Source organism: Culicoides brevitarsis, chromosome 1, assembly GCF_036172545.1.
Source record: "Culicoides brevitarsis isolate CSIRO-B50_1 chromosome 1, AGI_CSIRO_Cbre_v1, whole genome shotgun sequence".
Taxonomy (NCBI): Eukaryota; Metazoa; Arthropoda; class Insecta; order Diptera; family Ceratopogonidae; genus Culicoides; species Culicoides brevitarsis.
This window is the reverse complement of record NC_087085.1, coordinates 5676446-5688467: the sequence shown is the minus strand read 5'-3', so window position 1 is coordinate 5688467 and position 12022 is coordinate 5676446. Positions and strand designations below refer to the sequence as shown.

At 26.5% G+C, this 12022-nt stretch overlaps 2 protein-coding genes across 6 annotated transcripts; both read left to right on the top strand.

The window, feature by feature from the left end:
* The first annotated feature begins 48 nt into the window (after positions 1-48).
* LOC134835568 (stAR-related lipid transfer protein 7, mitochondrial) lies at positions 49-2832 on the top strand. Its single transcript, XM_063850451.1, has 4 exons — positions 49-205; positions 348-1358; positions 1422-1503; positions 2266-2832. Exons 1-4 carry the CDS (start codon positions 122-124, stop codon positions 2373-2375), a joined length of 1287 nt encoding a protein of 428 aa, XP_063706521.1. The 5' UTR covers positions 49-121; the 3' UTR covers positions 2376-2832.
* Positions 2833-3893: 1061 nt separating this feature from the next.
* On the top strand, positions 3894-10885 carry LOC134827995 (stress-activated protein kinase JNK). Of its 5 annotated transcripts, none has more exons than XM_063840919.1 (8): positions 3894-3982; positions 4379-4674; positions 6364-6878; positions 7872-8001; positions 9019-9216; positions 9297-9561; positions 10064-10347; positions 10407-10863. In XM_063840919.1, the coding sequence occupies exons 3-8, from the start codon at positions 6763-6765 to the stop codon at positions 10578-10580; spliced, it is 1167 nt and encodes a 388-aa protein (XP_063696989.1). In that variant the 5' UTR covers positions 3894-3982; positions 4379-4674; positions 6364-6762; the 3' UTR covers positions 10581-10863. The 5 variants fall into 5 exon arrangements, with proteins under 5 accessions (XP_063696989.1, XP_063696992.1, XP_063696991.1 ...); XM_063840922.1 differs by having other exon boundaries at positions 10434-10861; XM_063840921.1 differs by lacking the exon at positions 6364-6878 and having other exon boundaries at positions 10407-10885.
* The last annotated feature ends 1137 nt before the right edge of the window (positions 10886-12022 follow it).

The window sequence follows — 12022 nt, the reverse complement described above, 5'->3', positions numbered from 1 at the left end:
AAAAGTAAAAAATTTCGAATTTTGCATTGGGTTTAATTGCAAAAAAAATTAAAAAATTAAAAAACAAAATGTTAAAATAAGTTTTCCCGTGTATTTCGACGATTTTTATTTGCCATTAACGATGAACAACATGCGAAAAGTGAACTGTTTGCTGCAACAACTGCGCTGTTTGATGGGACAGAGTCTCAAAGAGCGATCATTGAAGGTAAATGAAAAATTATGTAGCGAAATTGGTTGGTCCATGCTATTAAATGCTTGTTATTTAATCAATTGCCGTATACGTGAGCAGCTGTATGAAGCTATTTTAATAATAAATGATAATCTGAGTGAGATTTTTTGCATTTTAGTTGATGGCACTCTGCGTGATCAAGTCGCCGTTCAAGTTTCAACGCGACATTGTCTATCATTACAAGCCAATTTCGAGCCCGGCGCTCGACGAAACGCTTTTTCGCGAATGGTACAAGGAGTTTCGACGACGAATCAGCCTGAAATTGAAGGGATTTGCGTTGTCCGTGAGTATTTTGGGCGCCTTCGATTGGAACAAGGAACGAATTGAATTCGACACGGTCAAAGATGAACTGAAAGAGTTCGATTTTGTGGAAAGACTGAAGATGAAGATCATTTGTCGCGTGTGCTCGAAACGCATTCTCATCGGAAATGTCAAAGTTGAGGGCATCGAGTATTGTTCGTGCGATCGGGAACAACAAGAAGTCCTTCGATTGGCGGAAAAGCGAAATGGGCATGCGGATGCGACTCTTGACGACGAGGAAAATTGGGAGCCGTACATCGAACGACACAAAATGATCACATGGCGACGCGAAATTCGACCCGGATTGTACGCCTACAAGGTTTACGTCGAATATTCGGACGTGTCGGCGGAGGATTTCCTCTTTGTGCAAACTGACAACGATTATCGCAAGCAATGGGACGAAACTGCCATCAAACTCGACATAATCGATGCGGAGGAAAAAACCAACAGTCAAGTCATCTATTGGGAAATGTTGTGGCCCAAGTTCTTCAGTAATCGAGATTATGTCTACAAACGGCGATATTTCATCGACGACAAGACAAACCAGATCATAATTGTCAACAAAAGTACGAAACATCCAAAATGTCCCCCGAATCCGTACAAACAGCGCGTTGACGAGTATTGGAGTTTCATGATAATTCGCCCCAAAACGACGCTCTCCAAACCGGGACTCGAATTTGTGCTCACGTACTTTGATAATCCGGGGCTTTCGATTCCTAAACGCATCACAACGTGGGTCGCGCAACGACAAATGCCCGATTTTTTGGATAAACTTCACATTGCGACACTGAATTATGCCAAAGTGAAAAAAACACAAATGAAGAGAAATGTAAGAAAATAAGTTTTTTGAAGGATTTTTTTGAATAACAGAAATTTGTTTATTTTTTTGTAGAAAAGCGTCCTCGAAAAGGATCCTGGATATGAATATCCGAATTTAGATAATAGGGATGATGTTACTGACGATGATAGCGAAGGTAATTTTTTTTACTTTTTCATTTAAATTTTTTCAAAATTAATTTTTTTTAATTTTTTAAAAAAAAAATTTTTAAAAAATTTTAAAATTTTTTTAAAAAAAATAATTTTTTAAAAAATTGAAAAATTTTTTAAAAAAAAATCAATAAATATTGAAAAATTTAAAAAAATTCATTTTAAATTTTTTTCTTCAATTTCTTCAAAAAATCATAAAAAAATTTTTTTTTTCTTTAATTTTTATAAAATCAAAAATTTTTTGAAATTTTTAAAAAAATATTTTAAATTGTAAAAAAATTTCATAAAAAAAATTATAAATTATTATAAAATTAAAAATTATAAAGAAATTATAAATATTAAAAAAAAACTTTTAAAAAAGAAGAAATATTTAAAACCGAAAATTTTTGTCTTAAATTTGAGAAAAAAATATAATTTGTATTTTTGAAAGATTTTTTTAATTTTTATTAAATTGTAAAAAATTCATTAAAAAAAAGGAAAAAAATTAAAAAAATCTTTCATAAAGACAAATTTTTTATTTTTTTTTTCTCAAATTTTAAACGAATCTTTTTTGAGGAAATTTTGAAAATTTTTCTTAAAAATATTTCAAATTGAAAAAAAATTCACAAAAAAACGAAACTTTTAAAAAAATTCTAAAATTTCAAGAAAAATAAGATTTAAAAATAAAATAAAAATAAAAATAAAAAAGAAAATAAAATTTCTTCCAAAAAGAAAATTTTTTTAAATTTTATTTTTTTCTCAAATTTCAGACGAAACCGATAATTTATCCAACAACAGTGAGCAAGGACCAAATTCGCCGTTGGAAGATGCCCAATCGACGAGACATTGGTGGAATTTAAAGAACCTCTTCCTTTTCTGACGTCCTTAGAAGTAAAAAAATCTTCCGCACTTCACAAAAATTACAAAAAAAAAAAAAAAAATAATCTTAAGGATTCTTTGATAGTTTTTCGAGAGTAGTTTGTAGATTTCTGCTCCCAAGTTTTTTTTTAGTTTTTATTTTTTTATCAACAAAGTTTAATTGTACATGTCTCTTATACTTAGTGGTTACGAAAAAAAAATATATTAAATATAAAATCGTTAAAATTTTCATTAAAATTGTTAAAATTCAAGAAAAAAGAGAAAAGTTGTATGAAGAAGCTGTGATGTGTATCCACTGAGTTTATCATGTCTTCAGAGCATCAAAGCGAAAATTGAGAATTTTTATCATTTGAACAGTGTGAAACACAAGAATTCGGTAACGGAATGTAAATTAACGCGAAATTTGATGATAACTAGTGAGGAAAACCAATATTTAAAACAATAAAATGCCATAGAAAGTCGTTAATTCGAGTTGTTTTACTTTTAACTTTTGGATTTTTATTTTTTTCGGTTTTTGTCATTTATCTCCATATATCACTCGAAATGGATAAATTTTTGTCAGTGAGGTTCAAATTTATCATTTTCAAGCGTTTTAAGAGTTTTTTTTAATTAAATATTTATGAAATTAAAAAAATATTCATCTCCTAATTTTTTATAAAATTTATATTGCTTTTGCCCTAAAAAAGTTGAAACTAAGCACTTGAGGCAAAAACTATGCGTTTCCGAGCATATGTTTCATGGAGAAAAGTTATTCTTATGACTCAAGGAATGTTTAGCGCGAAAAAAAAATTCAAAAAATTTTCACTCATGAAAACTTCATTAAATAAATTTTTTTAAATTTATTTTTTTTTATTAATTTTTTTTATTTTTTTTTATATTTCTTTAATTTTTTTATTCAAAATAAATTTGTTTTAGAAGTTGAAAACTTCAAATTTTTTTTCTATTTTTTAATATTTTTTTTAAATATTTTTTTAAAATTTTTTTTATTTAAAATATTTAAATTTTTTTTTTAATTTATTATTTTTTTATTTATATTTTTTTGTTCAATTTTTGAGTTTTTTTTTTAACGAAAAGTAAAAATTAAGCAATAAAAAATTCAAAAACTTATTGAGGAAAATTATCAAAATATTTTTTTCCATAAAAAATTTAAATAAAAATATTAAAAATTCAATTTTAAAATTAATTAGGTTCAAAATTAAAGAAAAAAAAATTATAAAAAATCAAATTTAAAATTTTAAAATTAAATTATGAAAAAACTTTGCAATACAATGTCAAATATTATTATTGTATGTTATAAAGGAAGGTTGAAAATGCATCTTCCAATTAAAATTTTGATAAAAATCCTCAAAATTTTGGAAAATTCAAGGAAAAACCCTCAGAGATCAAAAAATACCAGTCGTTCGCGATTCAATTTTATCACTTTCATTCGTCTCATTTTAGTCACTCACGTCACTTTGGATTTCCTCATGCAATTCAGTCACGTGCCTCACTCACTTACCGAACGATTGTTTTCCGAACACACTCACGTCGTCTGTTTATCGTGAATTAAAAAGTTTTTTTTGTGAGTTTTTTCGCATTTCCACAAAGAAGTTTGCCGTCATTTGAGTTGTAAGGCATTTGTGTTCTTTTTCGCGGAGACTTTGGCTTGCGAACGGGCAATTTAGCGTGTCGCACGGACCTCTTCACGACCCGAAAAAACCTCGAAAGCGAAATATTTTCTCTGATACTTCGCCTCTTTCTACAACTATACAAGAAGATCAATAATTCTGACACATTCAGCTGTGGCCCGTTTCGCGACGAAAGTCACAACTTCCGTGTGTCGCAATTGGAGATACGCCTTTTGTGGTGCGCAAATTGACGATATCGAAAATTTTTTTTCCTTCATTTTTTAATGTGAAATTATTTTCGCACTACGACGACGGAAAAACACGCGAAAAGCCATTTTGCGGGATTTCGAGTGCGCCGAAAACGGATAATAAGCGACTTTTTTTCCTTTAATTGCAGTCAGAGTACCTAAAAAGAAGCCGCTACGACAATCGCCGAATACATATAAAAACACATAAATATAGTACGCGTACCTGCATCGTCGTCGGAAATACTTTTAGCATCGCACACACGAGACGCAGCAACTTCCGCGAACGCACGAAGGATCATTTTTCGCAGAATTCGCAGTGAAGGAGCCGCAACATGAGCTCCCGTCAAACGTTCTATATCGTCGAAGTGGGCGACACAAAGTTCACCATTCTCAAAAGATACCAAAACTTGAAGCCAATCGGGTCAGGAGCGCAGGGAATCGTCTGGTAAGTGACGTCGTGTGTTTGTTTTGCTCGCAATTCATTCAGTATTTATCACTCTGCATGCAGCTTTTCTCTCTGTAAACCTCTCTGAACGTATTTAGCTACACGTAAAATTAGTTTTGTACCCTTTTTAGTTTTTCACATGAGTTTTTAGCTTCACATACGACCGTGAATGAATGAATTTTGCAGTAGGGAAGTCAAATCTCGGCTGAAATTACGAAAAATTTTTAATTAAACTCGAAATTTCGGTCAGTAAGACAAAGTTTGTCATCACATCGTACGAACATCGGGTTACACACAGAGTGCATTGTTGTTTAATTGGAGTTTTAAATTACCTTTTAATTATTCCTCGATTATTTTCGAGATTCTCTCTTTCACTCATTTGTTGATGTCTCTCGCACACTTTGGTCAATTAAATTCAAGTTTATTGATGCAATTATGTTGGTCTCATATTTACTTGCAATTTCGATGGCAATTTGCAATAATTGGAATGAAATAAATTTTCTAATTATTTCTCTCGTGAATAGAAGTCGGAAATTGAATGAGAAATGCAAATCAGATCAGTTAAGGAATTTTTTTTTATTTTTTTTTCTTTATGTCCTACATTCCGTTTTTTAAAGGAATTTTTTGCCTTTAATAGCCTTTGAAGTATCTATTGAAATTTTTTTTAATGATGCAACTTTGATGCAAAAAAAATTATTTTAAAAATTTTTATTAATTTTTTTTTAATATTTATTTTTATTTTTGTTGAATTTTTTAATAGAAAAATTATTTTAAAGATTTTTATTAATTATTTTTTTTAATATTTAATTTTTTTGAATTTATTATTCGAAAAATTATTTAAAAATATTTATTAATTATTTTTTTTTTAATATTTAATTTTTTTTGAATTTATTATTCGAAAAATTATTTAAAAATATTTATTAATTATTTTTTTTAATATTTATTTTTTTTGTTGGATTTTTTAATAGAAAATTTATTTTAAAAATTTTTATTAATTATTTTTTTTTTTTAATATTTAATTTTTTTGAATTTATTATTCGAAAAATTATTTAAAAATATTTATTAATTATTTTTTTTTTAATATTTATTTTTTGGTTGAATTTATAATAAGAAAAATTATTTTAAACATTTTTATTAATTATTTTTTTTAATATTTAATTTTTTTAAAATTTATTAATAGAAAAATTATTTCTTTTTATAATATTTAATTTTTTTGAATTTATTTAATTAAACGTTAATTATTTTTACTTTTTTTTATTATTTATTAATTTTTTTTTTTAATTCAAGGCAAATTTAATTTATTTTTTAAAAAATAATTCAATTAACTTTTCATAAAAATTTAATTCAAGGTAAAATTAACTAAATTCAAATAAAATTATTAAAAAATGAAAAAAAATATTCAAAAATAATTCTACAATTTCATAAAATCTCATTCTACCGACAACAAAATACCCGTCAAACATCACGCTCGTTTGTTTATTCTTATAATTCTCTTGTCTGAGACATCTTGAATGCAGTTCAAAGTACATTTAACACTCAAACAACAACTTTTATAATCATTTACTGTCTCCTTTTCGTGTTATTTTCTCCCAAAATCTCTAACCAACCTGTCACAAAATCTAATTTCCTGATTTTTTTTTATAATTTTAAGTTTTATTATTTTATTTTATTTTTTTTTTAATTATTTAGTGTCGAGTAATTCTTACCCATGTACCTACCTCCGTTCGTTATCTACATTGACGCCAAATAAAAAAGAAGAAGAAAAAAAAATCATATTGAAAAAATTACATCAAACAAAACTTGACTATCTAACGCAACTCGCTTGTTATGATGAATCAGAAACTTGAACTGATGAGGAAACGACAAAAAAAAAGTTGATAAAGTGAAATTATGTCAGATTTGATGATTAAATAATAATCAATTTTTTTGCATGTCAAATACTTTATTGTAAATTTTGTAAAAAAAAAAGACAAAAAAAAAAGAAATTTAGTGCCAGAGACATTTTTTTATAGTTTTATGATTTTTTGTTGTGAATATTTTTATTTTATTATTTGAAATAAGTAAAGCCCGATAGTTAGTTGAAAAGTAATGGAAACTGTAGAAAATAGATTTGTGGCATATCAGTTTGGCGATACTGAATTTATTGTGCCATCACGCTACAGAGATCTTAGACCTTGCGGTATTGGGGCACAAGGCACTGTGTGGTATGTATTTTTATTTTATTTCTTTATTATTTTATTTTATTTTATTTCAATGCTATGAGAGTTTCTTTTGGGTTTGATTTTTTGCATGTACCAAAAATTATTTTTCACAAAAAAATACTTTTTTGATTTTATAAAAAAAATGTTTTTTTTTTAAATTAAAAATAATATTTTCCAAATTTTATTATTTTTTTTAAGTTTAAATTTTTGAAAATTATTTTAAAAAAAATAATAAAAATATAACAATTTTAAAATAAAAAAAACAAAATATTTTTTTTGGAAAATTTTTAAAACTAAAAAAATTGTGTTTAAATTTTTTTTATTAATTTATTTTGAAAATGAATTTTTAAGTTCAAAAGTTAAAATAAAAAAAAAAGAAATTTTTTAAATTAAAAAAAAATAAACAAAAAAAATTTATTTAAAAAGAATTAAATAAAAATATTTTTCTAAAAAATTTTTGAAACTGAAAATTTGTCTTAAATTAATTTTTTTTAATATATTTTTTTTTTAATTTTAAAAATTTGATTTTTTAATATTTTTTTCAATATTTTTTTTAAGTTTAAAGGAAAAATTAAAAAAAAAAAAATTTTAAATTTTTGAAAAAAAATCAATTTTTTATTTGGAAAATTAATTATTAATTTTTCTGAAAATAGATTTTTTTAAATATTTTTTTGAATTATTTTATTGTTATTTTTTTTAAATAATTTTTTTGATAATTTTTTTAATTAATTTTTTTAAATTGTAAATGTAAAATGTAATTTTAGTTTTAGAAATTAAATTTTATTAGTTGCAAAAAAATTCACCCATTCATCCTTTTTTTTCGCATTCCGTAGTTTTTCATTCGATGTTTGTGTGTTTGTTGCAAGTTTTTCGCAAAACTCTACTTTGATTGACTTTTGGATTGTTGTTCAAGTGCCAAAAGAACGTTTTCTCTATTTTTTATTATTTTTTTTTTGAAGCAATAACAATAATGATATGAAATTTTCTTGTCTTTAGTGCCGCATACGACACAGTTACACAGCAAAATGTTGCCATCAAAAAATTATCAAGACCATTTCAAAATGTTACACATGCAAAAAGAGCCTACAGGGAGTTTAAACTAATGAAATTAGTTAACCACAAAAATGTAAGTGTCAATTTTTCGTTTTTCTTGTGCTTCGTCGTCGTTGCCGTGTCGTGTACGCATGTACGACAAAAGGCAAAAGATTGTTTATGTGGAAAATTAGAAAATAAATTGCTGACACAGAATAATGTGCTTAAAATATCATTTTACGGAACGAGTGTTGTTGCTGCTGCAAGTCGACAAAGGGTCAAAGGGAACGTTAAATTATGCGATCGATTAAAGTGATACGAGATTTTTTTCGTCGTTATTTGATTGTTCGTGCCCGTAACCCGCAATTCGCGTCAGCTGTTTGCGTTTGACACACTCAACTCACTCACACGACACGAAATTAAATTAGAAAATCGATCATCCTTATTTAGAAACTCATTTTCTGTGATGCCACAATTGATTACAACTTATCACAAGAGAGCGACAAGCGTTCCATTGAGTATGTGTGACGCGTTCTCATCATAAATTAATGGAGTTGAAATTGTCTTTTAAATATTTTAAAATGCTCTCAAGTCAATTTTTCTTCAAAATTTAAGAAATATTATAAAAAATTGAAAAATTCGTAAAAATTTGAGGAAATTAAAATTATTTAAAAATAAAAAAATAAGAAAATTTAATTAAAAATTAAATTTATTTAAAAATTTAATTAAAAAAAAATTAAAGAAAATAAAAATCATAAAAGAAATTAAAATAAAAAAATGCTTAATTTTTGAGAATTCGTAAAATTAAATTAAAAATTAAAAAAAATTAATTTTAAAAATTTTTTAAAATTTTTTAAAATTAAAAAAAAAATTAAATTTTAAATTTTTTTAAATATTTTAAATTTTTAAATTTTTTTAATTTTTTTTTTAAATTTAAAAAAAATAAAAAATCATAAATATTAAATTTTTTTTTTTCACTTTAAAAACCGATTACGACAAATTTTTCGACGAAAATTTTAAACTTTTTAGCTTTTTACTTTCTACACGAGACAAAAGGGATTAGTTTTAACACACATAAAGCTTATAACTCACGTACAAAATTTAATTACAGATCATTGGTCTCTTAAATGCATTTACGCCTCAACGAACATTAGAAGAATTTCAGGATGTTTATCTGGTTATGGAGTTAATGGATGCGAATCTGTGTCAGGTTATCCAAATGGATTTGGATCATGAGCGAATGTCGTATTTGTTGTACCAGATGTTGTGCGGCATCAAGCATTTACATTCAGCTGGGATTATACACAGAGTACGTACAACAAATAAAAAAGATTTATTCTGATTTCCTTTTTTTTACGCAATTTTTCTCTCTCTCTCGTTGATTTGTAGGATCTCAAGCCATCCAATATCGTCGTGAAATCCGATTGTACCTTGAAAATATTGGATTTCGGATTGGCTCGCACAGCGGGAACGACTTTCATGATGACACCATATGTCGTGACGCGATATTACAGAGCGCCCGAAGTCATTTTAGGCATGGGTTATAAGGAAAATGTAGATATTTGGTCCGTTGGATGCATCATGGGCGAGATGATTCGCGGCGGCGTTCTATTTCCCGGCACAGATCACATTGACCAATGGAATAAAATTATTGGTAATTTTTTTTTTTGGCACGAAATTGCGTTTTAAGGATGTTGCGATTGTCGAAAATGTTTTCAATTTGTTCAAAAAAAATTTTTTTATAATTTTTTTTTAAATATTTCAAAAATTATTTTTTTTTTATAATTTTTCATTTTCAACGAAAATGTTTATAAATTCCTCAAGAAAAATTTTTTTTATTTTTTTTCACAAATATCTCAAAAGTTATTTTTTTTATAATATTTCATTTTCAACGAAATTTTTTACAAGAAAAATTTTTTTTATAATTTTTTTTTTAAATGTTTTCAATTTTCTCAAAAAAAAAATTATTTTGAATGATTCTTAAAAAAAGAATTTTTTTAAATTATCGATTTTGTATAAAAATGTTTAAAATTGAAAAAAAAACCAAAGAAAAATTTGAATTTTTGTTTGATATTCGAAAGTTCACAAGAAAACATTTTCGATAATTTTATCGACCTAAAAAAAGAGACAAATTGATTCAATTTCTCGTTTTGTAGAACAATTGGGCACTCCATCAACATCATTCATGACACGACTACAGCCAACGGTGCGTAATTACGTGGAGAATCGACCGCGATATCAGGGATATCCGTTCGACAGACTCTTCCCCGATGTCCTTTTCCCGAGCGACTCGAACGAGCACAATCGATTGAAGGCGAGCCAAGCGCGCGACCTTCTCAGCAAGATGCTGGTTGTCGATCCGGAGAACCGGATTTCCGTCGATCAGGCACTGTTGCACAGCTACATCAACGTTTGGTATGACGAGAGTGAAGTGAATGCTGTAAGTATCCTCGCGTCTCTTTGGATAAAATGAAACAAAATTGTTTGAAGTAAAAGTAGCCTTTAAAAATTAAAACTCATTCGCAGCCGGCACCTGGTCCCTATGATCATAGTGTCGATGAGAGAGAACACACTGTCGAACAGTGGAAAGAACTCATTTATCAGGAAGTGATGGAATACGAGGCGCGCGGCAGCAATAATGGCGAAGCGAACGACAGCAGTGGCGCACGGTAGAAATTAGCGAGTCATCAGCACCAACATCCGCAGCAACAGCAACCGACTCAGACAAATATTCGGTACGTTTAATGTCTTCGCATCTCCGTTAATTCACAAGAAAAACTTCTCCTTTTAACAAAAAGTCACTAAAAATGCTATTAAATCCTCTTCTCTCAACATTTTTTCCGTAATTCAAAAATACACAGAGATGGAGCGCATGCAAAAAGTATGATAATAAAATGAATGAATAATTAGTAGCAAGTAAAAAAAAACAATTAATCATATAAATAAAAAAAAATAAATACAGAACAGTTTTTTAGAAATATAAAAAAAACATAAAAATAATCAATAAAATTTAGGTTCAAGCATAAAAAGTATAAAAAATGCACAAAAATTCTTAAAATAAAAGTGACATATAAAAAAATAGTGAAAAAAATAATCATAACCATTGATATGTGAGTGAGTCCTTTAAAAAAAAAATAATAGATGCCATCAAAAAATCATTTTCATCTAAAAAAAAACGAGTGAGTGATTTAGTAAAAAAATACGCAGGAAGAAAACGGATCAATAGGTTTCCAAAATAAAAAAAAATCTTTTTCATTTCAATAAAAAGTAGATCCAATGTACTAAAAACCTTCAAAGTAGTGGTTTGTTAATAAATAAAAAAAAATAATATTTAAAAAAAATTAATTAAAAATGCTAAAAAAAATTATTTAATTTAAAATATTTTTATTTTGAGTGAAGATTTTAAAAATATAAACAAAGTTTACAAATTTTGTGCAATAAATTAAAAAAGTGCGAACAAAGTGACTTTATTAATATAAAGATTATTAAGGAATAAGTCAGAGCTTAAAAATTAAGAAAAACGATAGATAATCAAAAAAATAATAATTAAAAAAATCTTCACTCAATTTTACCTCGTTAATTTTTTAAAAATATTTTATTACAAAAAAAATATTTTTTTTCAGTCCAACAAAGTTGGATTAATTTAAATTTCCTTTAATTATTATTATTTTTTAAATTTTAATTAAATTTAATTAAATAATAAAAAATGTGCATTTCTGTATTTACTGCAAAAAAAAAAGTTAGCTAGATAAACTTGAATCACTCAAAAGTTCAGTTTCTTTAAAAAATAAATGCAGTTTAACTGAAACAAAACTAATCTAAGCTAAAAATGATAGATATTCAATTTAAATTAGTACTTATCCAAACACGTAACGTGAGCGATTATGTAGAAAGAAAAACAAAAGTGGTCGCAACAAACCATGAAATGAAATTCCAAACCGTCTCAAAAAAAAAAACATAAACATAATTATAAAGTTTTTAGAACTTATACTATTATAAATATTTATCGTAATAAATAGGAATAAAAATAATAAATAAATAAAAATACAAATATTGAGTAAGAAAATAAATAAGAAGCGATAATAGAACAGCGATCGTTAAGTATATCAGTCACC